The following is a 26925-nucleotide window of genomic DNA, read 5'->3' as shown; positions in this document are numbered from 1 at the left end:
GGGAAAGGATATGGATGACAGTTAAGGGGAAGGAATGGTTAGCATCACAAAATTCCAGAGACAAGAAAGTACTCTGGAGAGAAGATTGAATGCAAAAGATGAGTCAAAAAGGACAGAGAAACGACCATTAAATATGGCCCCTGATTTTATAGAGAAAAATTTCAGTTGGAATAAGAAACCAGATTACAAAAAGTTGCTAGGTGAGCAAGAGAAAAACTCAGAAGCAAAAACTGTTTATTATGTGATAGAAAAAAAATCACACCCATTCTGACTGGGTCCACTATAATTTTTTAACATAACCTCAACTGGGGCCTCACGACTGCCAGGCAATCTAGCCTTCTACACCTGCCTTTATTGATTCACTATCCCACTTCCCACAGCAGCTCTTCCAAACCTTTCCAACCCTCCTCAAGCATCCTCTCCCTCTCCGTTGAGAATTTTACTTCAGGAAAAAAGAAGAGGTCAATCCTTATAAGCTTCCTCTTCCTCATCTATCACTACGATGCCGTCTGCCACTTTCTCTGCCTTCACCCTTGTCTCACATTATCAAGGGTAATCCTATTTGTTCAAGTGATCCCACTTCATCCTGTCTCCTCCAACAGACTGCCCACCATTGCCCCTCATTTATTTTCAATTTCTCTGTGTCCCAGCTCACTCCTACTCACAAATATGTATCTCTCCTTCCATCCCCCACTAGATAGTTTTATCTCTTCTGTTCTTTGTAGCCAAATTCCTAATAGGTGCGTCTTCCTAGTCCCCTTAAAATCTGGCTTCTGACCTCATTCCACCAAAAGTATTTTCTGCAGTTACAGACACTCTTAGATGCTGATTCCTATGGCCTTGACTTCAGTCACTGTCTTTGACCTCTCTGCTGCCTTTGACAATGCTGATCATCTTCTTTCGACTCTCTTCTGTTTCTCCCCCTATCTGACTGATGCTTCTTAGCCCGACTGTTTCTCCATTGCTGGATGCCCATCCAGATTCCCATCTCTACTGGCAACCTCTTCTCTTCTCCCTCCGTTCCATTTCACTCAGTTGGCGATCTCACAGCTTCCATGGATTTCATTACCATCTCTATGCTGGTGATTCTCAATCTCTCATATCCATCTGCCTTTCAGACAACATTCATCTTAAACCCAATGTGTCCAAACCCCCATAAACCCTCCCCACCTCCTATTTTCCCCATAACTATAAAAGGCAACAGCATTCTTCCAATCTCTTGCAATATAGGAGTCATCCTCATCTCCACTTCCCAAATATTTATTTAATTTGTGGCCGAGCCATCTTTCAGATTCTATTCTCTCTTCTGACATTGCCTCTAATCTGGTGCAGGCCCTCATGTCCTTGTTATCTGGACAACTACAACCGCCTGCCTCAGATCTCTCACCACTCTAATCCAGCCTACATTCAGTCACTGAAGTCTGATCATGTCATTCTACCATTCCTTAAATCCCAGAAGCTCTCTTTGGCCTCCAGAATCAAATGCAAAATGCTGTTTGGTGTTCCAAGTCCTTCATAACCCAGTCCCCTCCGAGCTTGCCAGGCTTCTCATAACTCTCCTCCCTGACTCAATGACATAGGCTTCCTGCATTTCAGCTCTGGGAGCTCCCCCAAGCTTGCTATGGTCTCTCTAGACTCTAGCTACCATTCTGTCCAGCTTCCCCAAGTCCCAATGAAAACAGTTTTCTACAGGAAATTTTCCCCACTACCTCTTCATTCAAGTGTCTGTTCTCTCAACTATTTTCTATATATTCTGGATATTGTTTCCATTTTTTTCTTTAGCATACTGTCTCCCTCATTAGATTGTGAGCTCACTCAGGACAGGGGTTGTCTTTTATAACTTTCTGTATGGCCAGTGCTTAGCACAGCTGACATTTAATAAATGTTAATTAATTGACTATCTCTAATTTCCTTTTATTATTAAAAAAAAGTAGGTCATAGATTTTAGAAAATTTTCAATCCAAAATAGGTAAAATAAAAGTTTTGGCATTTTTTCAATTACCAAGGAAATTTATTTATATTGATTATCTAATTCATACCATTCCCTGACAATACAGAATAAATGGAAGTACTGCTATTTTTAAGATCTGGATGATGTGTGTGTGTGTGTGTGTGTGTGTGTGTGTGTATGTGTGTGTGTGCGTGTGTGTGTGTATACATACACACACACGCACACACACACACATATATGTATAGATAAAAGTACACTTTTCCACTGAGCTCTACTTATTTAAATAAGAACAGACACTTAAAATTTATTCAAATAATGCACAGGGGAAAAATTTTAAATCAAAGTATTTTGAAATTTTATCTAACAATACACTAATAGATGACCAACCATTTCTATCTGTAAAATATATTTTGTAATTTTTGAAAATGATAGTCTCACAGTTCTGGAAAAGCTTAATTCACACTGTAAATAAATAAAAGAGGTCAGAATAATCTTTTTGGTAGAGCATTTAATAGAGTATTTCCTTGAATGTTTTATTTAATATATGCAGACAACACAATCAGGAATTTCTTGATAATGTGTTAAAATGATGACTTGGTTACAAAAATAGCCCACTTTATCTGATATTAAAAACTTTGATTCCCAAAAAAGAAGCAAGATTTATGATCAGCAAAGTACATCTCATAAGAACATGGGACCAAATATTTCAATGTAGAAAATATAGAGAATTTTTAAATTGGGTATAAGGTCTTGAAGACTCATTGGCAATTCACACTTTATTTGTCTTTACTTTTAAAACTGCATAATTTCTTAGTATAAAAGCTTAAAAAAATACACTTTGATTTACTGATAAAAGGTTTCAAACTACATTTACATTTTAAAATATAACTGTAATCATTGTAGTACCTGTTTTCTGGATTCATAAAGCCAAAATAAGTTAATGAAAATTAATAAAGCATAGGGTAACATTGTCAGTGTGTATATGGACTAATGCAAATAAATTAAACACCAAGCTGAATTTTTTATTTTTTTATTTAAGGCAATGGGGTTAAGTGACTTGCCCAAGGTCACACAGCTAGGCAATTATTAAGCGTCTGAAGCCAGATTTGAACTTAGGTCCTTCTGACTCCAGGGCTGGTGCTCTATCCACTGTACCACCTAGCTGCCCACCAAGCTGAATTTTTAAAAATGTACAGAATTAATAAGAATTTCTCAGCAAGGTTGTCATAGATTTTAGGATTAATTCTGGGCAATTCTTTAATTCTTAACACCAAAATGAAAGAACTGAAGAAAGTCCAAAGCTGAAATCCAACTATCCAACAAATTCTTTAAATAACCTAGAAATTTCAATGTACTTTATTTACAATTCAATCAGAATATATCTTTATTATGTCATGGCTGATCTCTGAATAAGATGCTGGAGATAAATACCTATTCAGTTAAGTTATAGATGATTAATTATCAGCTGTGTCATTTTTGGCACGTTTCTATACAAATTCCTCTTTCAATTTATACTTTATAAATCTTCTGAAAAAGAATATTTTGGAGTAAATTCTAATTTTGGCCTCATGACATATATGTTTTTATGACAACTGACTATTTGGTGCCCCCTTCCAAATAACTATACATATATAAATATACACAAACTTTTGGGTTAGAAAAATATTTCATTTTGCACATTTAAATAATTATTGAAAATGTTAATACAGGAATACATTAATATTTATACAATTTAACTTTTACTTATAAAAGATTTTTTTTATCATAGCAGCCTTTGCATTGCAAATGAAATGTGGCCCAATGGTGAATCAATCTACAACAATTCTTGCTGCCAGCACCAGCTAAGCAGCTGAACTGCTCTTCTCTTCCAAAAGGAAGGTCTGTTGCAGTTGTAACGATCCAGGAAAAGGAGGGCAGCCTCCCCAAAGCAGAGCTCTAGGGAGCTAAATCTCAGATAACATTTATGAATATGAGAAGTACATTCCTCTCATCAATATCCATACGATCTGATATAAGAACTATTACTAATTTATTCACAGAAAGCTTAAGGAATCTTTGAACAACTTTGTAATGAGCAGTGGGAAGCCTATGCTGATGAATGGAATGTCTACATGTACCGCATAATTTGAGCAGAAATTATGAGAAGGAGTAAACATCATTAGGAGGAGGAGGGAAGGAGAAAAGAACCTTAGGAATATCACATAAATCATCCCTAAAATTCAAACACTTATATTGAGCTTGTTTTTGTTGAGCTCACGCTCTAGGTTTCCAATTAAAATATCAATACTTTCTTGTAAATCTCTGAGATTAACTTTCTGATTCATTGAAGAATCTATTGTCTGCATTGCCAAGTACGTTTGAAAGGTACACTCTTTGGTGAGAGGCTCCGGCTGTTCCCTGGCTTTATCAGGTCCCTCGACTTTGCTGCCGTCCTCCTCACTTTCTGCATCTTCGAAAGGAACGTCATCATAATCTACTTCATTCACATTTTCTTTGGGGTTAATAAAGTAGTTTTCTCCGCATCGGCTCCAGTCTCCAGCATAGCGGTTACTCAGGGGGCTGTCCAACCTGGCTGGCCGCGGGCGGAGCACTCCTGACCCCTCAGGGTCGCTCAAGTTCAGCATCTGCGGCCGCTGCTTCTTCCGTCTCAAGCAATTCAAAGATTTCTGCTCTGGGAACAAATCGTCTCTTGATTCTCTGACATTTAAACGTTGCACTAGAACAAACAATACACGGTCCTTTAGTGACAGGAATCCAATGGAGACTCTAAAAAATTAGCCATTTAAGACTACACTAGCAGCATGCATTAAAACATGCAAACCCTAAGAGGAAAACATTCCATAATGATTTTCCTGTCACTATCGGATATCATCAAGATTAGTGATAAAGCCGGGGCAGGTCCATGCTGCATGAAGGGCCTCATTAAGATGAAACAAGCACTTCCAAGTGTTGATTAACTCACTGGTAAGTTAATCATTATCTAGTTACAGTTCCCAAAGCAGGGCATCTAGAAGTTTCTTCTATACTACTGCTGCAGCAGAAAGCAGGCAGGGCATATGGGTGACCCCCCACCCCCCCCAAAAAGAAGAAAAAACAGCTCCTCCTTTGGCCAACATGGACAGGCCAAAGACATTGTTATTCCTGAGAGCTCTGACCCGGGCTGTGTGCACATTTATTTATGAGGAGCTGGGTCAAAATTAACTTTACTAAAGCAGCCCAAATCCCAATCTTTGGTAAAATACACTTAAATCACACGTGATCATTTGTTACCTGATTCTGATTATACAGCATAAGCTACTAATAGTCTTCCTTTATCGCCTGTAAACAGTACAGATATTTTATTTTCTCATTCTTGCTAAATATCTAGTACTCTCAAATAAAATCCTATAATATTTCATGAAATTGTAACTGAGGCATTCCACATCAATAAACTAAAACGTTCCTACACAATTTTTCAGTAAGGAAAGTCATGACCTTATTTTAAAATAGTGAGGTAAAAGCTGTCCAGAATAACACTGACTTCTGCTTATTTTATTTAACTTCAACAAAGGTCCTTCTGTTTACACTATATTCCATTAAAGTGAAGGGGCCAGGAGTTAATGATAACACTCCAGTTTTACGCTCTCCAAATGAACAATGCCTGCTTGTTTGCAGTTGTGCAAAATAAGGAAGCTGAAGGGCTACATAAACATGCCTTCAGTTCAAGTTTTCCAGACCCAGAGTGAAATGAAGAAAGAACAGTTTTGAAAGAGAGCACATTGATAATTTTTCTATAAGCCTAGCAGACTGTGGAAGTCTTTAATGATTGAAAATAAGTTATTTTTAACTTCCAAACTTGGCTGCATGACTGATTACCATGAATCCATTTTAATGAGGACTAAGGCTAACCTGTGAGTGTGATGGTGAAGGGAGTTGTCATGCAGGGACTCTCCCTCCGGATGCAGATCTGGGCCTGCCCAGCCCTTTGGTCAGGAGGGGCAAGTGCTGCATCCACCATGCAGTCAGCCTCCACTTTCTGGCTCCAAGTCCACTCTCCATCCACAACCCATGCTGCCTCTCTAACTAAACATTACTGATATGTTCCTGTCTTCTGGGCGATATGATCCAATCAACACCAACCTTTTTTGGGTCTACAGCTCAGGTCTACAGCTCTTCCTTGTGGCTCCACTCTCTAATTTTCAGCTGTAACTTCTGTATTTCTTCTTTGCTTTGATAACTAATTAAGGTTTTATCCTATATCCTATACAAATGGCCTATTTAGGTATATATACTATATTATGTATATATGAAAAAAATCTATGTTCTATGTTGTAAAGTTAAGCACAATAGGTTCTTAGCATTTCATTTAGATAGGAGGAAAATGAGAAAAGTAAAGACAAATGATAACCCATCCTTCCATAAACTTCCCCAAATTTATCTCTCATTGAAAATTAACCAAACTCAAAAAGATAAGTTTAAATCATTTCTAATGGGTAAATTGTTTAACCTAAATAAAACTCGAGAATTATATGGGAACTACCATCACGACATAGAAGAGTTTTCATGGGGATGAGAGATTTTGCTTACTCATCTGTGGAGGTCAGAGGGCAGAACTAAGAATAGTGATGAGACAGTCTAAGGAAACATTCAACTGAATATACAAAGGAACTTCCTAAATGAACTTTCTCTTGACATGTGAGTTTTCTTTCACTGGAATTGTTCAAGAAGAGGTTGAACGATCTGAGAATGCTGCTCAAAAATGTTGTGGGGTGGATTTATGCCTCAAATAGGAGATTAGATCAAACAACTTCTGAATCCCCTTCTAATTCTAAGATTCTATATTTTTTCTTATCCCAGATCAGGTTAAAAATAGCTATGAGAAGGTGATAAATGAAATTTAATGTTTTCTCTCTTCATGTCTAAGCAGAAAATATCCTAAAGCAAAACCAAAACAAAATGCACAAAGATAATCAAATGATGCAACCAGAACTAAGGAAATTTCACATCTGTTGAACTACTTTGCTTTAGCACAGAAGTTTAGCATTTAGTGTGAAAAGCCTGGGCTAAGCCACTGGGATATATGAAATTTAAGACACAGTTTGTGCTTTCTCTGAATTAACAATCTTAGATGGGGAATAGAACATAACATCAGTGTATCAGAGAGGGGTCCAGTAAAAGATGAATCCTGAGGAAGGCACCAGTGGAAAGCCTCTGGAAGGCCTCTCCTTGGAGGCTGCTGCCCTCTGATCTGAGTATCACAAGAATAAAGAATGCCCGGGGGAAGGGCAGCTAAGGGATGCAGTGAATAGAGCACTGGCCCTGGAGTCAGGAGGACCTGAGTTCAAATCCAGCCTCAGACACTTAATAATTACCTAGCTGTGTGACCTTGGGCAAGCCACTTAACCCCACTGCCTTGCAAAAACCTAAGAAAAACCAAAAGAAACAAAGAACAACACACAAGAAAAGAACAGCCAGGGAGAACTGGATGGAAGGGGCTTCTGATCTGACCTCAGACCAGGCTTAATCCTTGCTCTACCACTGAATGACTGGTGTCCAAGGATATTCCTGGTAAAAAGACTGATTTTTTAAGAGAGTCCTCAACCTTCATCTCAATCGTCTTAGTAAGATATTAGACTCCTGGGCATCTCCCCTGGGGAGGACAATGACTAGGAGGCTGGGAGATGCATACTGCCAGGAAGAGTCAGCAAGAAATCAGAGAGGGTTGTACAAGGGTAATAGTCTGAGGAGCATTTGGGCAACTTAATAATATTGCAACCTTCATGGTCAGGTCACAAGAGGTTAATAATTTTCCCTATTCTCTGTTTTTGCATAAAAGTTTCAACTCTTTCCCAGTTCAGGTGTGGTCATTAACCATAATGGCCTCCACCTATAGATCAGAGGTAAAATTTTAGAGAATAAAATTTTAAATATCTAACTAATATTTTCTATTTAACCCTATATTTTTAAGGTTTTTTATAATTCTACAATTCACAGTTTTTTTGTGTGTGTGTTTTAATACTCGAACATGGATTGGAATTGAAGACAGATCCTCAGACTTTACCCAGACATGCTTCTTAGAAGGAAAAAGGTCTGCAACTTTTCAAATCGCACCTCTCTTCCGAACCAGTGTTTTAGTTGATGTGGGTTTAGACAATTTTGACAGGGAAATAAGGAAGACTACCTTTAAACAACACTGGATATGGGATCCCTAAAATGAGCTAGGACAGATTTTGAGCCTGGCTAAAACTGACCTTGAAATAAGGTGAGATCACCACTTTTTCAATGCAATTGCTTATTTTGAAATTAAATATTCTTTGGATTTTTACCTCTGGTCATAGGAATTATCACCTTTTGGTGATAACTGCCTGTTTTCAGGTGGGTGGGTGTTGAGGACTTGTTCCTGGACCTAGGACCTAGGACCTAGGACCTGTATATAGGTTTGGTTTTGAAGTCTTTCTTTGGTGAGGGTCTGGTAAGGTAAATGGTCTGGCATCCTGTTGTCTGTCTTCATCTGTGTTGTGTTTCTGGGACCCTATGGAGCCTCTCTGGTGAGAGAATTTGTTTCAAGGAGCCCCGACTCAGTTTATGTGTTTTTTAAAGTGTTTGTCTAAATTGTGTAGCTGTGTGGTAAAGGTGGAATCAAACTCTCCACTGTCTCTGCCTGGTGGGCTTACTGTCCTTGTTTCTCTTACATCCCTCCACTCAGATAGTGACTGAGCATCTATGGTCAAGCACCCTGAGGAACCACAGAATCATAGAATCTGGCAGTTGGAAGTTCCAGAACTTGAAAAATAAGCATGGTAGATTTTATAATTCAATAACTTTTCACCTTGTTAATAATGAATTAGAAAAAATTTTAATAAAATTATTACCTGGCCACAGCTGGAGTAAGTAATGAAGAACCTCTATGTGTTTTTTGAAATCCAGAGCACTTGCAAGTTCTTTGGAATCAGTGAAGACTCTGTGGTTATGAGGCGAAGTCTCTTGTCTTTGGCTCAGTAGTACAGGCCCAAAACACACTGCTAAATTCTGACAGGTCATCTTATTTATTTCATGATAAGAAGCCACTAATTTCAGATGATCCAACAGCATTTTCAAGGTTGCCTAAAATGAAAAGTTAAACTTTATGTAACATATCTAAAAATTTAAAGTAAAATTTTTTAACAAAGCAATTGATACAGAAACTATAAGAAAAAGAAATAAAGTAGATGGGCACTGATTGAAGATCAAACAAACTGGTAAAGCAATGGAAAAGAATATTTGATAATAAATGATGTACATAAAGAATTTTTACAGTCAGGTGAAGATGTAGATGAACTGAAGCAGAATTAAATAAACACAGCCAAGAAAACAATGAATACAACATGTAAATGATAAAAACAAAAAACTTCAAACTGAAGACTATATAATCATAATCACCAAGCTTAGTTCCAAACAAAATGAGAAAATACACCTCTCTCCCTTCTCTGTAGAGGTGAGAACACTGCATGGACTGTCAGACGTGGTGGATGTGTTAATTTTTCTGAGCTCCTTGTTCCCCCTCTTCCTTTTTTATTCTTTGCTACAAGGAAGGTTAAAGGAGGAATATATTTGGAAAATAAGTCAGTAATAAAATCCAATGGTTTCCCATCAACAAATACAGAAGTATTCAAGGTAAAAGTAACAAAAAAAAAAGATTAGCTAAATATTTTAAAGGTAAGTAAAAAAATCTGACTTCATATACCAAGCTTTGGTAGAATGGAGTGCAAGGGTGAAAATGGTTCTATAAGAATGTGTTTCATTCCAAAGGATCAACTTGAAAACAGTGTGAGAAAATCTGGCAGAAGCATGATGAAAAGAACATAAGTATTATTGCCATAAGAATTTGCCATATATATATATTACCTATACAAATAAAGGAAAGGTATTTCCATACAAAAAAAGGGAAGACATACCTAGAGCTAGTCACCAGTATCCAACTCAAACAGAAATGGGGGGAGGCACATATTGACTTAATTTTAGATTTTTTTTTCTTTGCAAGGCAAATGGGGTTAAATGACTTGCCCAAGGTCACACAGTCAGGTAATTATTAAGTGTCTGAAGCCAGATTTGAACCCAGGTACTCCCAACTCCAGGGCCGGTGCTCTATCCACTGCGCCACCTAGCCGCCCCTCGACTTAATTTTAAAATATGTTATCTGTTTTACTGTATTATTATTTATTTTGCTAAATACTTTCCAAATACATTTAAATCTGGGCGAGTTGTGACAGCTGGCAGTCCATGAACTGACATTTTGGTTCTAGATGGTCTTGCTGGTGGATAGGATAAAACTGTGCTCATAACATTAAACCTTGGACCAAAGAGCCTCCTAAACAGAATGTGAGATCACAAAAGAGATTTTGCACAACAGTGGGAAAACAAAACAGATGAAGAATGCCTACTGCAAGGGGCAGCTAGGTGGCACAATGGATAGAGCACCGGCCCTGGAGTCAGGAGGATCTGAGTTCAAATCCAGTCTCAGACACATAATAATTACCTAGCTTTGTGACCTTGGGCAAGTCACTTAACCCTTACCTTGTAAAAACTAAAAAAGCTTAAAAAAAAAAGAATGCCTACTGCTGCTCAGACTCTCCAAGGTATGGTCCATCAGTATAAATAAAAGCATGGACAATGAGCTAGACTCAGAACAGAACAAGAGAACAAGACAGATAACCTTTGAGACAACAGGCAATGCTCTGAATTGACTCCGAACTTCTCTTGGATAGGAAGGTTCAATATTTTAGCAACAATACTCTGCTGGTTATGATCTTATCAGCATCTCTGACAAATTGAAGCTCAGGGGCAGCCAAAGTAGTGGTGTCAAACTCATTTAGAAATGAATTCCTGAGGGTCATATATTGACTTAAAAATACAAATTAACAATATTTATGTGACATATTTTATTTATTTTATTAAACATTTCTCAACTGCATTTTAAGTTGATTCAGGCAAACTTGGGAGCATCAAATTTGAAACCTCTCAACCAAATGGCATTCACTAGAGAAGAAATAATGGATGTGAATAAGTTGTGACACATGTAAATGAACATTGAAGTACTGTAAAAAATGATATCCTTGAGGGCAGCTAGGTGGTGCAGTGGATAGAGCACCAACCCTGGAGTCAGGTGTACCTGGGTTCAAATCCGGTCTCAGACACTTAATAATGACCTAGCTGTGTGGCCTTGGGCAAGCCACTTAACCCCATCTGCCTTGAAAAAAAAAAAGTATGGCGTCCTTGGAGAAGAGGTCCCAGTCATGAGGAAACCAATGGACGTTCTGTGGGTTCTCCATAGAGATAGATATGCAATGTCAAGAGATCAAAAGGTGGGCTCCCTTTGACAAGTCTTTACAAGAGGTGACAAATGAGAGTGACACAGGAGAAGTCTCTACTGGCTATGACAAGACATTCATTTAGAAAATAAAACTGCTATCTAATTCAAATATTCATTGTATGTGTATTAAGTATGAGGCAGTACTATCAATTCTGGAGATATTAACAGAAAAATAAAATTCCTCTCAATATAGTCAGCTTTTTTTCTGCAACCTCATTTCTCACAACAAGCCTATGATGGAGGTGGTATCATTTTCCCCATGGACAGCAAGGCGGAACAATCAGTGGAGCATTTCAAATCCTGAAGCGCTATGGAAACATTAGCTATTATTATCATTGCTGTTGATGTTATTATCCCTTTGTAGATGGCCAGGTGAAGACTTTTCCAAGGAAGACCATCAGTAAGTAGCTGAGTCAGGATTCAAACTCAGGTCTTCCAGACTTCCCTCCTCTCTATCATCCAGCCACCTCAAAGAATTCACATTCTACTGGGAGAAACAACATACACTCTATCTGTCGAATACAAAGTAGACAGTAACAGGACACAAGATCAGGGAGGCCAAGATAAAGTGCTCTAGGAAAATTTGAGCAAAGAGAAGGCAAACAGGAAAAAAGGAAGCCTTGGAGATGAATTGGCACCTGAGTTGAACCTTAAAAAAAAAAATAAAATCCTGAAAAGGAGTAAATGATGATGAAGTACATTCTAAAAAGTAAAGATTGCTTATGCAAATGCATGAAGACAAAACACAGAAAGCTAAGTCCAAGGAAAAGCTAGTGAATGAATTTGGTTGAAATGTAGACTGAATAAAAGTCTTTAGGTGAAGGGAGTGAGATGGTCAGACCTGTGCCCTGAGAACATTATTTTGGTAGCTGTATGGAAAACGGATTGGAGAAGGGGGAGATTGGCAGAAAACCCCAATTATGAATAAAATTACAGTAATGGTTCAGACAATCAAATTTATAACTCTAAAAATCTTCCCCTAACTTTCTCGTTTAAACCAAACATATATAATAACATCTAGTCATTGGAGTTCAGTAACTACTGATAATGCTATTAATGGCAAACATTACCAAAGTTAGCTAAACAATAATTCCAGTGAGTTAACATTTCTCTTAAATTCTTCACAAAGAAAGGCTGCTAGAGTAAAAGCCAATTAAAAAAATCTCTGCATGCCATTGGGGTCGGTGGGAATGATACATTTATTTATAAGGGCAGCTGGCAGTGGCAGGGTGAACAGAGCGCTGACCCTAGAGTCAGGATGACCTGAGGTCAAATCTGCCTCAGACCCTTATGAGGGATAACTCTTTTAACCTTTGGCAACTCTTTTAACCTTTGACTGCCTCAATTTCCTCAACTGTAAAATGTGGATAATTAATAGCATGTATTGCTTAGAGTTGTAAGAATCAAGGGAGATAAAATTTATGGAGCCCTTAGCCCAATGTCTAGTATAGAGTAAGCAATATTTAAGTGCTTATTTCTCTTCCCTTTCCTGACTGGGAAATGAAATGATATAACAAAAAAGTTAATAATAATAATATAGAGAGGGGGAAACTAAATAGCCAAACCGGGGGGGGGGGGGCTCTGAATCACCACAAATTTTAATCATGTAGTTATTTACAACTGGCCTGGAAAAGTATACTACTACTTTCTGAAAAAAATTTCTGTATAATTTTAAAGTATCTTAGTCTTAAGTGAAAAAATTTTAAATATTTAACCTATAAAACTTCTCTTTCTGATAATGCCAATGTTCCTTTAAAAATACTTTAAAAGTCATGGTTGTTAATCAATAGTTAAATATTATCTGTGTTCTATTTTGCTAAACAGTAACTTATAATCAACAAAGAGTATATATTTTCAATATCACCAACAAGATGCAAAGTAAATCAAAAGTAAGGGCTAGAATAGAATATTGAATATTATTTAGAATACTAGAGTTCAAAAGTGAAATGGACCACAGTGATTCTCTAGTCACAATCTTCAAAGACCTCAGAGGTCTTCTAATCTAACCTATATACAGAAAAGAACACTCTTCTACAAATACATATAGGAGGCATCATGTTTACTTTAGAGCCTGCAAGGACATAACCTTCCAGAGCAGTTCATTCTACTTTTTTTACAAGCTCTGGGATGCAAAGTCTCTACAACTCATCTCCCATCCACTTCTCCAGTCATATTTCATATTGTTTCTTCCTAATACACTTGTCAGTACAACACCGTATTTTTTCACTGTCTATCTCTAAAGAGGTTCATGATGCCTAGTCCTCTGTCCTCACCTTTCCCTTTTAACATCATCAAAGATGCAGCAGAACAAAAACGTCTAGACTCTTAAGGGAAATAAAAAACTACAAATGGAGACTGCACCAAGCTTAAAGGTAGAAGATCTAAAACTACAATATAAAACAGTAGTCATAAAAAAAATTTGAATGCCTTTTTTAAAGCAACAAAGTAGATCAGTAGAAAAGACCAGACAATCATGAAATAGAAGAAACTGGAAATAGTAGCCCAGTATTTGACAAACCTAAAAGAATAAATTACTGAGGGAAAAGGATCCTTTTGTTGACAAAAACTATTATCCAGGATCTGTATCACATTTGTGATTAATTGTTTATCTTTGTCACAAGGAGCAGTTCAAAGAAGAAGTGGAAAATAATAAAAAGAGAAAAGATTTGATTTTTTAAAATAAATTTTTATTAGTTTTATCTATTTAAGACAATGGGGTTAAATGACTTGCCCAAGGTCACACAGATTTAGCATTATACCAATCAAATGACCACAGCCACAGATGTATTGTTCTTTATAGAGCTAAGACAAAATAATAACAAATTCATTCAAAGGAAAAGGACAAGAATTCCTTGAGAAATAATTCAAATGAATGAAAGAGGCCTACCATACACAGAATTCAACTTATTGTACAAAGCAGTTTCCTTCAAAATTCTTTGGTATTGGAAACTAGAAAGAAGAAAATGAGATAAGTAAAACAAATTAGATAAGTAATGGCTAGAAGCAAACAGTGTATCCCAGTAGTTTGATGAGCACAAACAAACTTCTAGACATATACTAAGAAATTCTATTCAACAAGAATGACTGATAAAATTAGAAAGTAATTTGGTGGAAAATTGGATTGGGATAGCATTTTACATTGACAGAATAAACTTCAAAAGGATAAGCAATCTAAACACAAAAGGCTAAATTATAAATCAGGAGAATGAGAGCCAATATTATCTGAAATAAAGTTGGGGAGAATTTATAACTAGACAATGGATAGAGATTATGAAAGACAAAACAGATTAGTTCCATAGTATGTAAAATATAAAAGCTTTTATCTAAATAAATGAGTGAAGGTAGGATTAGAAGAAAAGATATGGATTGGTAGAAAATTACCTCTGCATCAAGTATCTCCTAATGAATTAAGGAAATAAGAAAACTGCATTCTATACTTGAGTCTAATGAACTATGAACTGGTTGCTGTGGTAATGATAAGAAGTTAGCAGCCGGGGGGGGGGGGGGCAGTGAACATTTCATCTTATAAATTCTGATAGAAAAAGAGAAAAAATGACAAAACTAGATTTGAAAGGGTTCAAAGAAAAACTAAATAAAGTCCCATGGACTAGAAGTATACAAGGCAAGTCAGTCCGAAAGCAATAAAGAGTTCTCAAGAATGAAATCTTTAAGAAAGAAATCATTCAAAAGGATAAAGGACTTGATAAATTTGATAATTTATATGATATTTTGCTCTCGTTGTTTGTCTAGAAATAAGAGGGCAAAGAACAATGAGAGCAAAATATCATATAAATTATCAAATACAGTAACTATCTTGGCTGCTTTTGCTTAATTGTTTCTTTGTTATTCAGAGATGCTTCCATTCCAGAGAAGATATAATCAGAAATTACTATGCTGATAAAAAGAAATATCAGAACAAACTACACATAGCTATATAATAACAAAACTGAGTACAAAAAATAGAGAAATACCATCAAAAATTTAAAATACTCATACCAATAGGAGACCAAACAGATATCATAAATAATTCAGTATCAGAAAAGGAAGTAAAACTATTTGAAAAGGAAGTGCTAAAGATCCTGAAGGATTCATTGGAGAATTCCATTAAACTTTTAAAAGAATATTACCAATTTGATACAAATTGTCCTAAAAAATTGACAAAGAAAGCACCCTGTCTGATTCCTTTTACTAAACAAATATATTCCTAATACATAAACCAGGTAAGGACAAAGTAAAAAAGGAGAACTATGAACAAATAACATCAATCAAAAATATTAAATAAAATCCTGCCTAACAGTTCATAGTGATTCATTAAAGAAATCATTCATCATGACCAAAACAATCAATCACATCAAAAACAAAAACATCCAAAACTATGTAGTAATCTCAATTTCTTCCTTTTGATGTCAATAATACCTCTTCACAATGATGTTTTATAAAGCATACCGTCAGTAATACAAGCATACTGTCTAATTCTAAGGGAAGCTCCTGGAATATGTTAAGATATATATGCAGAAGTAGATCAACTTGGAAAAAGTGGTCTCAGCCTATATAAAATTAAACTTACAATGGCTGTTTCAACAAAGTAAAAGGAGTTTCCACTTGCACTTGTGGTTCTAGCATCAATTGTGCATTCTCACAGTCATCAGTCTAATTAGCAATCATGTGCTTACCTTTTCAATATCAGGCAAACAATCCAGAAGTTCGACAGTGTGTGCAGAGTCACTTGAGTCATTCTCACAACCATTTCCAGTCATTTTCAAAGGATTTCTGGCCATAGCATCTAACACTGCCTCATAGAGCTGCTTCGTTATCAAGGGAGAAGGGAGTTCTCTTAAATAATCTTTTAGGACACCTTTGCCAAAAACAAAATGAAACAAATACAAACTAAGTTACAGTTACAAAGACTGAAGAAATTCAAGAACAAAAATAAAAGTAACTTCACTTTTCATTTTGGCTTTTTAAAAATAAGATAAATTTATAGATATACTTATTTAATTTTGCTTATTTAGATTAGTTTTCCAAAGGATTCTTCTTAATGATTCTAAATTACACTTATTCTTATATTAAAAAAATCTTATAAACCAAGCACAATGTCCAAAAAATGAAGTTAGTAAGTCAACAGCATATCAATGTTAATTCCATTAGAAACTTTTTTAAAAATTGGATCTATGAACACCTAAAGAGGAAATTTCCTCTACTAATTTCGAGTCTTAAGAAGTTACCTAAAGGGGTGGCTAGGTGGCGCAGTGGATAGAGCACCAGCCCTAGAGTCAGGAGTACCTGAGTTCAAATCCGACCTCAGACACATAATAATTACCTGGATGTGTGGCCTTGGACAAGCCACTTAACCCCATTGCCTTGCAAAAACAAAAAAAAAAAGTTACCTAAAGTACTGAGATGACAAATGACTTATCCAGGATCACAGAGTCAGAACCTATCAAAGGACTTTTAATCTAGGTCTTTTGGATTTCAAAGTTGGCACTATATCCATTATCTCACTTCAACTATCTCTCAAGTCTAGTACTATAAATCTTTATAATTGGTAATGGAGTCCTAGCTAATATGCATAAGAATGAGATTTTAATTAATATTCTAAACTGTATAATTTCAAGATTTGCTGGTTAATTTCTAATTTTAGGTCCAGATGTCCAAGTTCCCAAATGCTTTAAAAAAAACCCCACATATTCTCATAAACACCCGTATGCATATTTCTGACATAGAACAAATAAAAGGCATAGGTAAGGACTCAAAACTAATTTTCATCATATAGCAACAAAAGCAGCACAAATAGCTAGTTAAGATATAAGCATCGCTACACTAAAAGATTTTGATTTCCAAAAGGTCACAATATTGTATAATCATTACCAATACTGAAATCAGAAAGTTATATGACCAGCGGCACAGTTTAAGTTTTTAAATTGTTTTAAGAAAGTACCCATCTCATGGATTTTAATGGAATTCTTTTTTTTTAGGTTTCTGCAAGGCAAATGGGGCTAAGTGACTTGCCCAAGGTCCCACAACCAGGTAAGTAATCATTAAGTGTCTGATGCCAGATTTCAACTCGGGTAACTCCTGACTCCAGGGTCAGTGCTCTATCCACTGCACCACCTAGCCTCCCCTTTAATGGAATTCTTAAAAGGGAAAAAAGGAAGAAAAAAATTTAAGTTATAGGATGAAGTTAATTAAATCAGAAAAAAAGCAAATAAGTAGAAAAAGACATTTTAATACACTCTTAGTGATCAAACTAATAGGTTTGTTCACTGTTACAGAAAGAAAGCACTTTTAACTCCAGATGTCAGTCTGTTTTCTGGGCAACTAGAAACGTGGAACATTTTAGTTAAGTTGTATTTGTCATCAGCATTATATATTCATGCTAATTTCTTTCTAATTATAGAATAATACCTTTTTGATTATATGTTCATGAAATGAAAGTCTAGGATCTTGAAAAGCTGTCAAAGTCAGTCAGTCCATGGTCCAGAATATTAAGAGGAAGAATATCAGGTTTTCCAACTCAGCTCTCTTACTCCACAACAATTAGATCTCTAAAGAAATTTTCTCTATCATCAGAATGTTTTATAGGAAATAAGTTCTGAAATAAGCCCTATATGAAAAATCTTGACTAATGAGAACTATAATGGAGTCTCCTCATTTTATAATAATTTCATGTAACTTCAATTTGTATAAAATCTATTTTTCTGGTGGTTCTAATGCAGAGAGCTTTGTTTCTTCATTATAAAAATAACCTTGCTGAAATTAAACCATCTCCCTGTATTATTTTTCATTGCTGTGCTTTAGTAACTGAGTATGTTTAGATATCCAAACAATGACAAGAAAATAAAGAGAAGACCCTGAGAAATAGGTGGTTGAGTGGGCAGGCCTCTTATATTAGGAAGAAGTGGACAAGAGTCACACAAAATGGGCAGGCATGAATAAAGTTGTCATCTCCATCACTGGAGGGAATACCTATATTGATTTCACACTATCAATGCAGAACCAGCAGAGTAATTAAAATAATTAAGAAACAATTCTATTTTACTCAAGAAAAATGTGGTAATTTAGTTCATTAACTGACATAAACAGGAAAACAAATGCAAACATATCAAATGTAAGTGATTACAGATTACAGATATCTACAGTGTCATGGCACATGTCCTTGATCTTTGGGAAAATACTTCATAATATGCTTGGAAACAAAAACAAAGATGTGAACAGAAAGCCAATAGTCAGATAGAACTGGAATGGTTCTTTCCATATGGAGCAGTTCTGTTTTGCAATGAGCAGGAAAATATACTTTGTGTAAAGATTTAAGTCAACTATTAAATTATGTAACTGGCTTGCTATTACAGATGAACATTTGGTGAAGAAAACAGTTTTTCTAATGTGACTCGAACAGATTTGGACAGAAAATACACCTACCACATAAGAAGACTTAAATCATTTCATGAAAGATTTAGAATATTACCTCATTTGTATGACAACAATTTAATGATTTTAAAAGGGCAGATATAGAACTTTTATTTATTAAAAATCAACAACTATGAGCAAAAGAAACAGTTTGAAAGATAGAAAATAAGAAGTGGTAAGGGCTGAAGAGATGATGAAAATGGGTAAAAACATCACTTCTACAAAAATATTTACAGCAGCCCTGTTTGTTGTGGCAAACAATTGGGAATCAAGTAAATGTCCTTCAATTGGGGAATGGCTTAGCAAACTGTGGTATATGTATGTCATGGAACACTATTGTTCTATTAGAAACCAGGAGGGACGGGATTTCAGGGAAGCCTGAAGGGATTTGAATGAACTGATGCTGAGTGAGATGAGCAGAACCAGAAGAACACTGTATACCCTAAGAGCAACATGGGAGTGATGATCAACCTTGATGGACCTGCTCATTCCATCAGTGCAAAAATTGGGAACAATTTTGGGCTGTCTGCAAAGGAGAGTGCCATCTGTATTCAGATAAGGAGCTGTGGAATTTGAACAAAGTGCAAGGACTATTCCCTTTAATTTAGGAAAAAAAACCCAGATATCTTATTGTCTGATCTTGTTACCTCTGAGACTTCTCTTCTTTAAGGATATGATTTCTCTCTCATCACACCCAATTTGGATCAAGGTACAACATGGAAACAAAGTAAAGACTGACAGAGTGCTTTCTGTGGGGGGTGGGGTGGGGGGAGGGAAGCAAGATTGGGGGGAAAATTGTAAAACTCAAATAATAACTTTAATAAAAATAAATTAAAAAAAAAAGAAGAGGTAAGGGGTTAAGAAGTGAAAAGCTCTCCTAGACTCATTTTCAAAACTAACAACTTAATAAAAACTAACATTTAGATAGCAGGCATTCTTGTAGTAAGCACTTTACAATTATTTCATTTGCTCTCACAACAATCCTGGGAGAAAGGTACTATTATAATGCCCACTTTACAGAAGACAAAACTGAGGCAAGGAGAGATTTAGTGACTTGCCCAAGGCCACACAGCTAGTGAATGTCTAAGGATGGATTTGAACTGATGTCTTCCCATCTCCAGACTCAGCATTCTATCTATCCACTGAACTTCCAGCTAAAAATAAAATAAAAAGCAATAAAGTAATTAAGTAATAAAACCAGAAGCTCATATAACTATTTGGAGAATTAAGTTTGATTAAATAAAATATGTTGGAAAAACGGGAAAATATGGTGATTTTTTTTTTAAACTTTTAAGTGAAAAGTGAGCCAGTAAGAGTCAGGAAGCTCTGGTTTAATTTACTGCAGTGTTACAGAAACTAAAGAGACCCAAATAACTGGGGAAAGCAGACCATCAACAGGAGCCGAAGGCTGGCATAAGGCTGAGGCTGCTGGCTCCACTGACTGAATCAAGATGGTAGTTCCCGCCATCCTCCTAGAGCTATCGAGTGAGGAAGCATCTCAGTCCCCCACCCCTCTGGTTTGGATGAGAAAATGCAGATAGAGGAAAGATAAGTGCCCATTCTGCCTTTCTGTATGAGCACTCAAGGCCGACGGGCCTCCTCTGGAATGTCAAACTGGCTGGACCACAGGGCATCTGCTGAGCAGCCAGCTGTCCAAAGACTGGCAGCCTGAAGGGCTTTGCAGTTTTCTGGACAAAAGAAAATCATCGTCCAAGTGAAGAGCTAATACTTGCTGACTGTCTTTTAAAGGGAGACTGTAAGTTGAAAGAACTTGTAAATGCTACATTTCAGCACAGAAGACAGCTTGGCTGAAGCCTGTTGACATGTGGTCAAAGACATGCTGTTAGCAGAGACGTCTATGCTGTTAGCAGAGACGTCTACTGATGTGCAGGACATGTTCCTGAATGGACCAAAAGCACCCTGCATCAGGCACTGAGAAGGACCCCACGTACATGGGCTTTCCTCCTTCATGATCATCCCTTACAAGTTGCTTTAAGTGTGGGCCCCCTCTCCCCCAAGGATTCTGAGGGCATTGTTGGGAGATTTTTGAACCATCTATGCATCTACTTTAATAAATAAGAACCTCTTGTCTTATTTCTGGCTGTATTTAAGATCCTTGTGAGTAGCTGTTTGTGTAACTATAAAAATTCTTTGGGGGAACCTCAATAGCTAAAGTGATGAATAGCGGAAAGGTATTCCCCTGCCACAAATAATAGTTATCGCTAGCATCCTGAAAGAGTCTGTGTACAATTGGGTGGCAATGGTCTTTCTCTGGGAATCTAGATATGCTAATGTAAAAGCAAACTGGAGTAGGTGAAGCAGTCCATGGAGTGAGCTAGAGTCCGCAAGGCCAGGAAAGAGGTCCTGAGTGGTTAATGTGAGATGTACATAGCACTTGTATGAAATAAGTGACAACTAGCTCCAAAAAGTGTTAATTGGATCAGTGTTCATCTGGAGGTCAAACTTATAGTGAAATACCATGGAACCCTTCTTGACTGTTGTATTCAACATTTTAAGCAATGAGGTAGCTGATGTTAGACTGGCATGCTATTTAAATTTTCAAATAACGTAACAATAGGAGAGATAACTAGTGTTCCTAATGGCAGAATCATAATACAAACATCTCAACAGACGAAAAAATAGGATGACTTTATAAAAACTGGAAAAAAATTTTTAAAAAGAGTTAAGATGGAAGATTAGAGACAGCAACTGACTCTCTCAATAATCCCTTCCAAACAACTTTAAAATAATATCTCAAATCAAATTTTGGAGTGAAAAGTGAACAAAAAATCAGGGAGAGACATTTCTTGGAAGTCTGCAGGAGAGATTTGTGACACGGGAGTGGCCTATGGAGAGCACACATGCAACCATTGTGGCCAAAGTAGCAGTAGCAACACATTTGGAAGTTCTCAACCCCAAAATGGTAAGGAAGGGGTCAGGCCCCTAGGGAGTAGACCCCAGGGATGGAGCTCTGACCATACTGCACACAAGTGGCCACACTGGCAACTTCAGGAGCTCTTGGATTAGGGATGGAAAAGGAGTCAGACAACTGGTCAGAAACAGAATACAGGGGGTCTGGTGGCTAGCTATGAACTAGTCCCAACCACACTGCAGTTTAGAACTAACTTTAATTCAACAATATCACTACAAGTTCTATATCCAAAAAAAGATGGGATCAAAGAAAGAGGGAAAGGTATATATGTACAAACTATTTATAGTAGCTCTTTTGGTGGTGGCAAAGAATGCTAGCTATAACGATGCTCATTAATCAGAGTAGCTGAATTAGTTATATAAATGCAATAGAATACTACTAATATCTATAAGAAATATTGAAAGGGGTGGCTTCAGAAAAACCTAGGCAGACTTGTATGAGCTCATAAAAAAGTGAGCAAAACCAGAACAATTCATACCAAAACAATATTATAAAGTTAATTAACTGAAAGGATTAGCAACTCTGCTCAATATAATGACCAACCATAATTCTAAGGCATCATGATGAAATATGCTAGCCACTTATAGTTAGAGAATCTACGGAACTAAAGAGTAGTTGACATATACTTTCTTCTATTTCTTTTTCTTGTCTTTTTTTAATGTGGAAATTTGTTTTACATGTCCATACATATTTGTAATGGATTCTATTTTTCTTGTCTTGCCTCAGGTCAGGAGAGAATTTGAAACTAAAAGTAAAATAAAACTGAATTTAAAAATAAAAACCCAATCTTGGATACCATTTCTCATCACCATTTTTGTTCTATTATTTCCAGTATAAAAGTTATTCTCCTTTGCAGAGAAATCAGAAACAAAGAAGAAACCTGAGTTGAGATACTTCTCATTATTTTACTAGACTTTGCAATCTTATATGCACCTTTTGTCATCTGGTCTTGCTTCCATCTTCTGTGATTTCTTTTTTAAATCTAAGCTCCTTGGGACATTCCCTTTACATTCACATTGTCTCTTCAGCTAAATTTTGTTTTCCTTTCTTCAATGGAAATATTTTTCTTTGTTTCTTCAAAACTTCAGAGTATTTCTCAGTTCTCCTAGGCTGACCTTCCCTGAAGCATTTTACTCAATCAGATTAGACTATTGAGTTTTAATGAACTATATTTTTTTAGCAAAAAAAGAGAATTCCATAAAGAAATCATAGAAGATAAAATTGAAAGTACTGACTGCAGAAAACAAAAGCGTTTTTGCATGAATCAAGTCAATGAAGATAAAGTCGGAAAATAAATGGTAAGATGAGAAAAATGTGTATCTAGTATCACCAATAAAAGTCTAGTATTCAAAATATATAAGGAATTGGAAAATATATAATACCAAAAGTCTTTTCTCAATAGATTATATTATATGGTTAAATTAAATGAACAGTTTTCAAAGAATTGTGAAGCATAAGGGGCGGCTAGGTGGTGCAGTAGATAGAACACCGGCCCTGGAGTCAGGAGGACCTGAGTTCAAATCTGACCTCAGACACTTAATAATTATCTAGCTGTGTGGCCTTGGGTAAGCCACTTAACCCCATTACCTTGCAAAAACTTAAAAAATAACATTAATTGTGAAGCATAAATGAAAACATTAAGAACTTTCCAAACCATTAACAGTGAGAGGAATGCAAATTAAAAGTTCTTTGGTTTCACTGTATACTGTGCAAATTGGCCATAATGACAAAAAATGAGAACAACTCATGTTGAAGAATTATGTGAAGACAGGAACACTAATACACTATTGGTGAAGCTGTGATGGTCTCAAATTTGGATATCAACTTGGAATTGTGCAATAAAAATGACTAAACTAACTAATGATCCTCTTACTAGGAATATACTAAGAAAGTAAAAAAAAAAAATCAAAGATATAACATACAACTAGGAGCACTGCTGGTGAAGACTGAGTGACTCAGAAAGCAAAAAAGGTTCCACAGAAGAAACAATGAATTATTCTTTGTATCTCATGGAAAAAAAGTGGAAGACTAAGATAAAATATCCTAGACATTTTTAGATAAATGCTGTTGCTTAATATTTTTGTTTTTGTCACGAGAGGGTTCAAGCAGGAATGATGAAGGTGAAATGACATGACAGCTCACCTCAGAGCTGTCTGAGGGGGAAAGTCTAGAAGCAGAACTGGGAGTCTGGAGGGCATCTCTGTGTTCAAAGCCCTTGTGTACTGGGCTGACTCCATCAGGATATAAAGGAAGAAAATGAACTTTTTCGTGGCAATGGTTTAACTTGATGGGTCCATGCCACTTGAGGTCCCTCAAGTGACTTGCTGATTCCCTTTTGAGGGGAACATCTGACAGATACTCTAAAGTTTATGCATAACTTTTCAGATGTCTTAGTTTTCAAGTATTCACACAAAACATATAAAAACACTGGCTCATATTTCCATTCAATTAAAAATTATATAAGCCAAGTCATATTGGTTTAAAAAAATCTCATTTAACTATTCTCAGCATTAAACTTCTAATTTTAACCTGTCTATCTTCGATAAATAGCAACATTCAGCATAAACAGAAGACAACCAAGTTCCAATCAGGAAATGGAAATAATTTTTTCTGTATCTTCCAACTAAAGACACTATTAATCCCCCAGGGCATAATAAAAAATACCATCCATTTTCTTCTTTGACAAAGCAAGACTTGTTATTTCGTACAAAACTCAATATGATTAGCTGTAAGTCTTACCCTATAATGCAATTAAGAAATTAAATTTAGACTTAAAAGGTTTTTAACATGGTATTCCTTCAATACTTCAAAAGACTGGTGACTTCACTGGCATGGGTACAACCCCCTCCATCAGCACAGATCACAATCTCTCTCTATTTCAGTAATAATAATGAATATGGCACTTTAAAGTTTAAGGAATAGTTTCTATACAACTCTGTGATGCAGAAGAAAAAGCTCTGTACTTGAGGTCATGAACTAAATTCAATTTTTTGCTACAAAGTTTACCTGCTGTGGAGCAGGTGGGAAGGGAAGGGAGGGCATGGTATCTTCTCAAATCTCTTCTTCTCCGATAAGTTTGCAACATTCAAGTTCAGTTGAGTTGGCAGTACTGTCCTTTCCATTTACATTGCCATACTCGTTGTGTATGTTTTCCTGGCTCTTGTTTTACTTCACTTTGCTTCCATTAATGTAAATCTTTCCATTATTCTCTGAATTCTTCCTGCTCACTATTTCTTAGAGCAAAGTATCCCATCACATGCAGTGTACCACAATGTGTATGTTTAATCATTGATTTATTGCTTGATTTATACATCAGTTTGGTAAACTGATTACACAGGCAACTACCTATATCATAGTGGTTAAAAAGAAAATCTCATTTCAATCACAAGACAACTATTCTCAGCATTAAGCTTCTAACTTGAGTCTGACTTTGATAAATAGCACCATTCATATGAAGAGAAGACATCCAACAAGGAAACAAGTTGCAGCCACAAGAAGAGTGAAGTGATTTGCCAAAGGTCCAACAACTCTATTTAGTATAAGAGGTGAAAGAGAACCCAGATCCTCATGGCGCCAGCCTTTGCGCTCTATCTCAGGTTGCTGCTATGTCACAAGGCTGCTGTGAAGAAAGCACTTTCTTTTTTATGACCAGTATAATGAATAAATTTTTTTAAATGAATATTCATTTAAACAGAGAACAAGGGAGGATGGACCATGATAATCAATAAAAACACTGTGCAAGGTAATATGTAAGGTGTTAGAGATCTAGAAACAATATAAAATGTTTTCCACAATCTAGAGATGGTTGAAGAGATAAAACACATATGAATGGATGTGCTCCAGCACTCCAGGATATTTGATTTCCTTAGGGTAAATACTTTTACTAACAACGCAGAGAATGACTTATTTGGGCATGACCCTCAGTGTAAGCCTTGCTCATCACATCCAGGAATCTCACCAGGCAAGGTCCAGACAACAGAGGAGAGGACCACCTCAAGTTCTCAGACATTACAAGAACACCTCAAGTTCTCAGACATTACAAGAACAGAGAAATTCTCCATCAGTTGCTCTTCTTCCTACTTACATGGCTGACGCATCTCTTTGAATTTTTGTCATACACTTCTATGATGACAGTCTCCACTCTACTTCACAATTCCTTGTATGCAATGTGTTACAGCCTGCCCCAAGTACACCATGAGTCTCTCTGGTATACTTTGGGTGATGCTCTTTGGACAGAAGTCTTCTATGACTCAAAATCATGTAAAATCATTAAAAGAATAGTGGTATTAATAAGAATGGTTTCCATCAACAAACATTATATTCAATGGGGAGAGGCTAGAGGCATTCCCAATAAGATCAGGGGTGAAACAAGGGTGCCCATTATCACCACTACTATTCGATATCGTATTAGAAATGTTAGCTTCAGCAATTAGAGAGGAAAAAGAAATTGAAGGAATTAGAATTGGGAAGGAAGAGACAAAATTCTCACTCTTTGCAGATGAAATGATGGTCTACCTAGAGGATCCCAAGAAATCATCCAAAAAACTACTGGAAACAATTAGCAATTTTAGCAAAGTTGCATCCTCAACTTTTCTATATATGTCTAGCAAGAAACAGCAGGAAGAGCTAGAAAGAGAAATCCCATTCAAACAATATAAAATCCCATTCAGACAATATAAAATATTTGGGAGTCTATTTGCCAAGACAGACTCAGAATCTTTTTGAAAACAATTATAAAACACTTCTCACACAAATTAAATCAGATTTAAATAACTGGGCAAATATCAACTGATCATGGATAGGTAGAGCTAATATAATAAAAATGACAATTCTATCAAAACTAAACTACCTGTTTAGTGCCTTACCAATCAAAATTCCAAAAAATTACTTTAATGAGTTAGAAAAAATTATAAGTAAATTCATATGGAGAAATAAAAAGTCAAGATATTTCCAGGAACTTAATGAAAAAAGTGCAAAAGAAGGGGGCTTAGCCCTACCTGATCTAAACTTATATTATAAAGCATCAGTCATCAAAACTGTTTGGTATTGGCTAAGAAATAGAGTGGTGGACCAGTGGAATAGACTAGGTGCAAAAGCAGGAGACGATTATAGTAATCTGCTGTTTGATAAACCCAAAGAGTCCAGCTATTGGGATAAAAGCTCTATCTTTGATAAAAACTGCTGGGAAAATTCGAAGTTAGTATGGAAGAAACTTAGATTAGACCAACACCTCACACCCTTTACCAAGATAAGATCCAAATGGTTACATGATTTAGACATAAAAAATAATACTATAAGCAAATTAGA

The 26925-nt window shown here is 36.2% G+C and overlaps 1 protein-coding gene across 1 annotated transcript in view; it reads right to left on the bottom strand.

The window, feature by feature from the left end:
* Positions 1-2439: 2439 nt before the first annotated feature.
* The window catches only part of SYDE2 (synapse defective Rho GTPase homolog 2), a 91450-nt gene continuing 66964 nt past the window's right edge, over positions 2440-26925 (bottom strand). Inside the window, exons 5-7 of the mRNA XM_074220867.1 lie at positions 15953-16134; positions 8803-9034; positions 2440-4667 (exon numbers count right to left, since the gene is read on the bottom strand). Coding sequence (XP_074076968.1) covers positions 4171-4667; positions 8803-9034; positions 15953-16134 — 911 coding nt within the window. The 3' untranslated portion in view covers positions 2440-4170. The remainder of the gene's footprint in view (positions 4668-8802; positions 9035-15952; positions 16135-26925) is intronic.

Source organism: Macrotis lagotis, chromosome 2, assembly GCF_037893015.1.
Source record: "Macrotis lagotis isolate mMagLag1 chromosome 2, bilby.v1.9.chrom.fasta, whole genome shotgun sequence".
NCBI classification, from domain to species: domain Eukaryota; kingdom Metazoa; phylum Chordata; class Mammalia; order Peramelemorphia; family Peramelidae; genus Macrotis; species Macrotis lagotis.
Note: the sequence above shows the minus strand (reverse complement) of the source record. Positions and strands in the feature narration are given on the sequence as shown.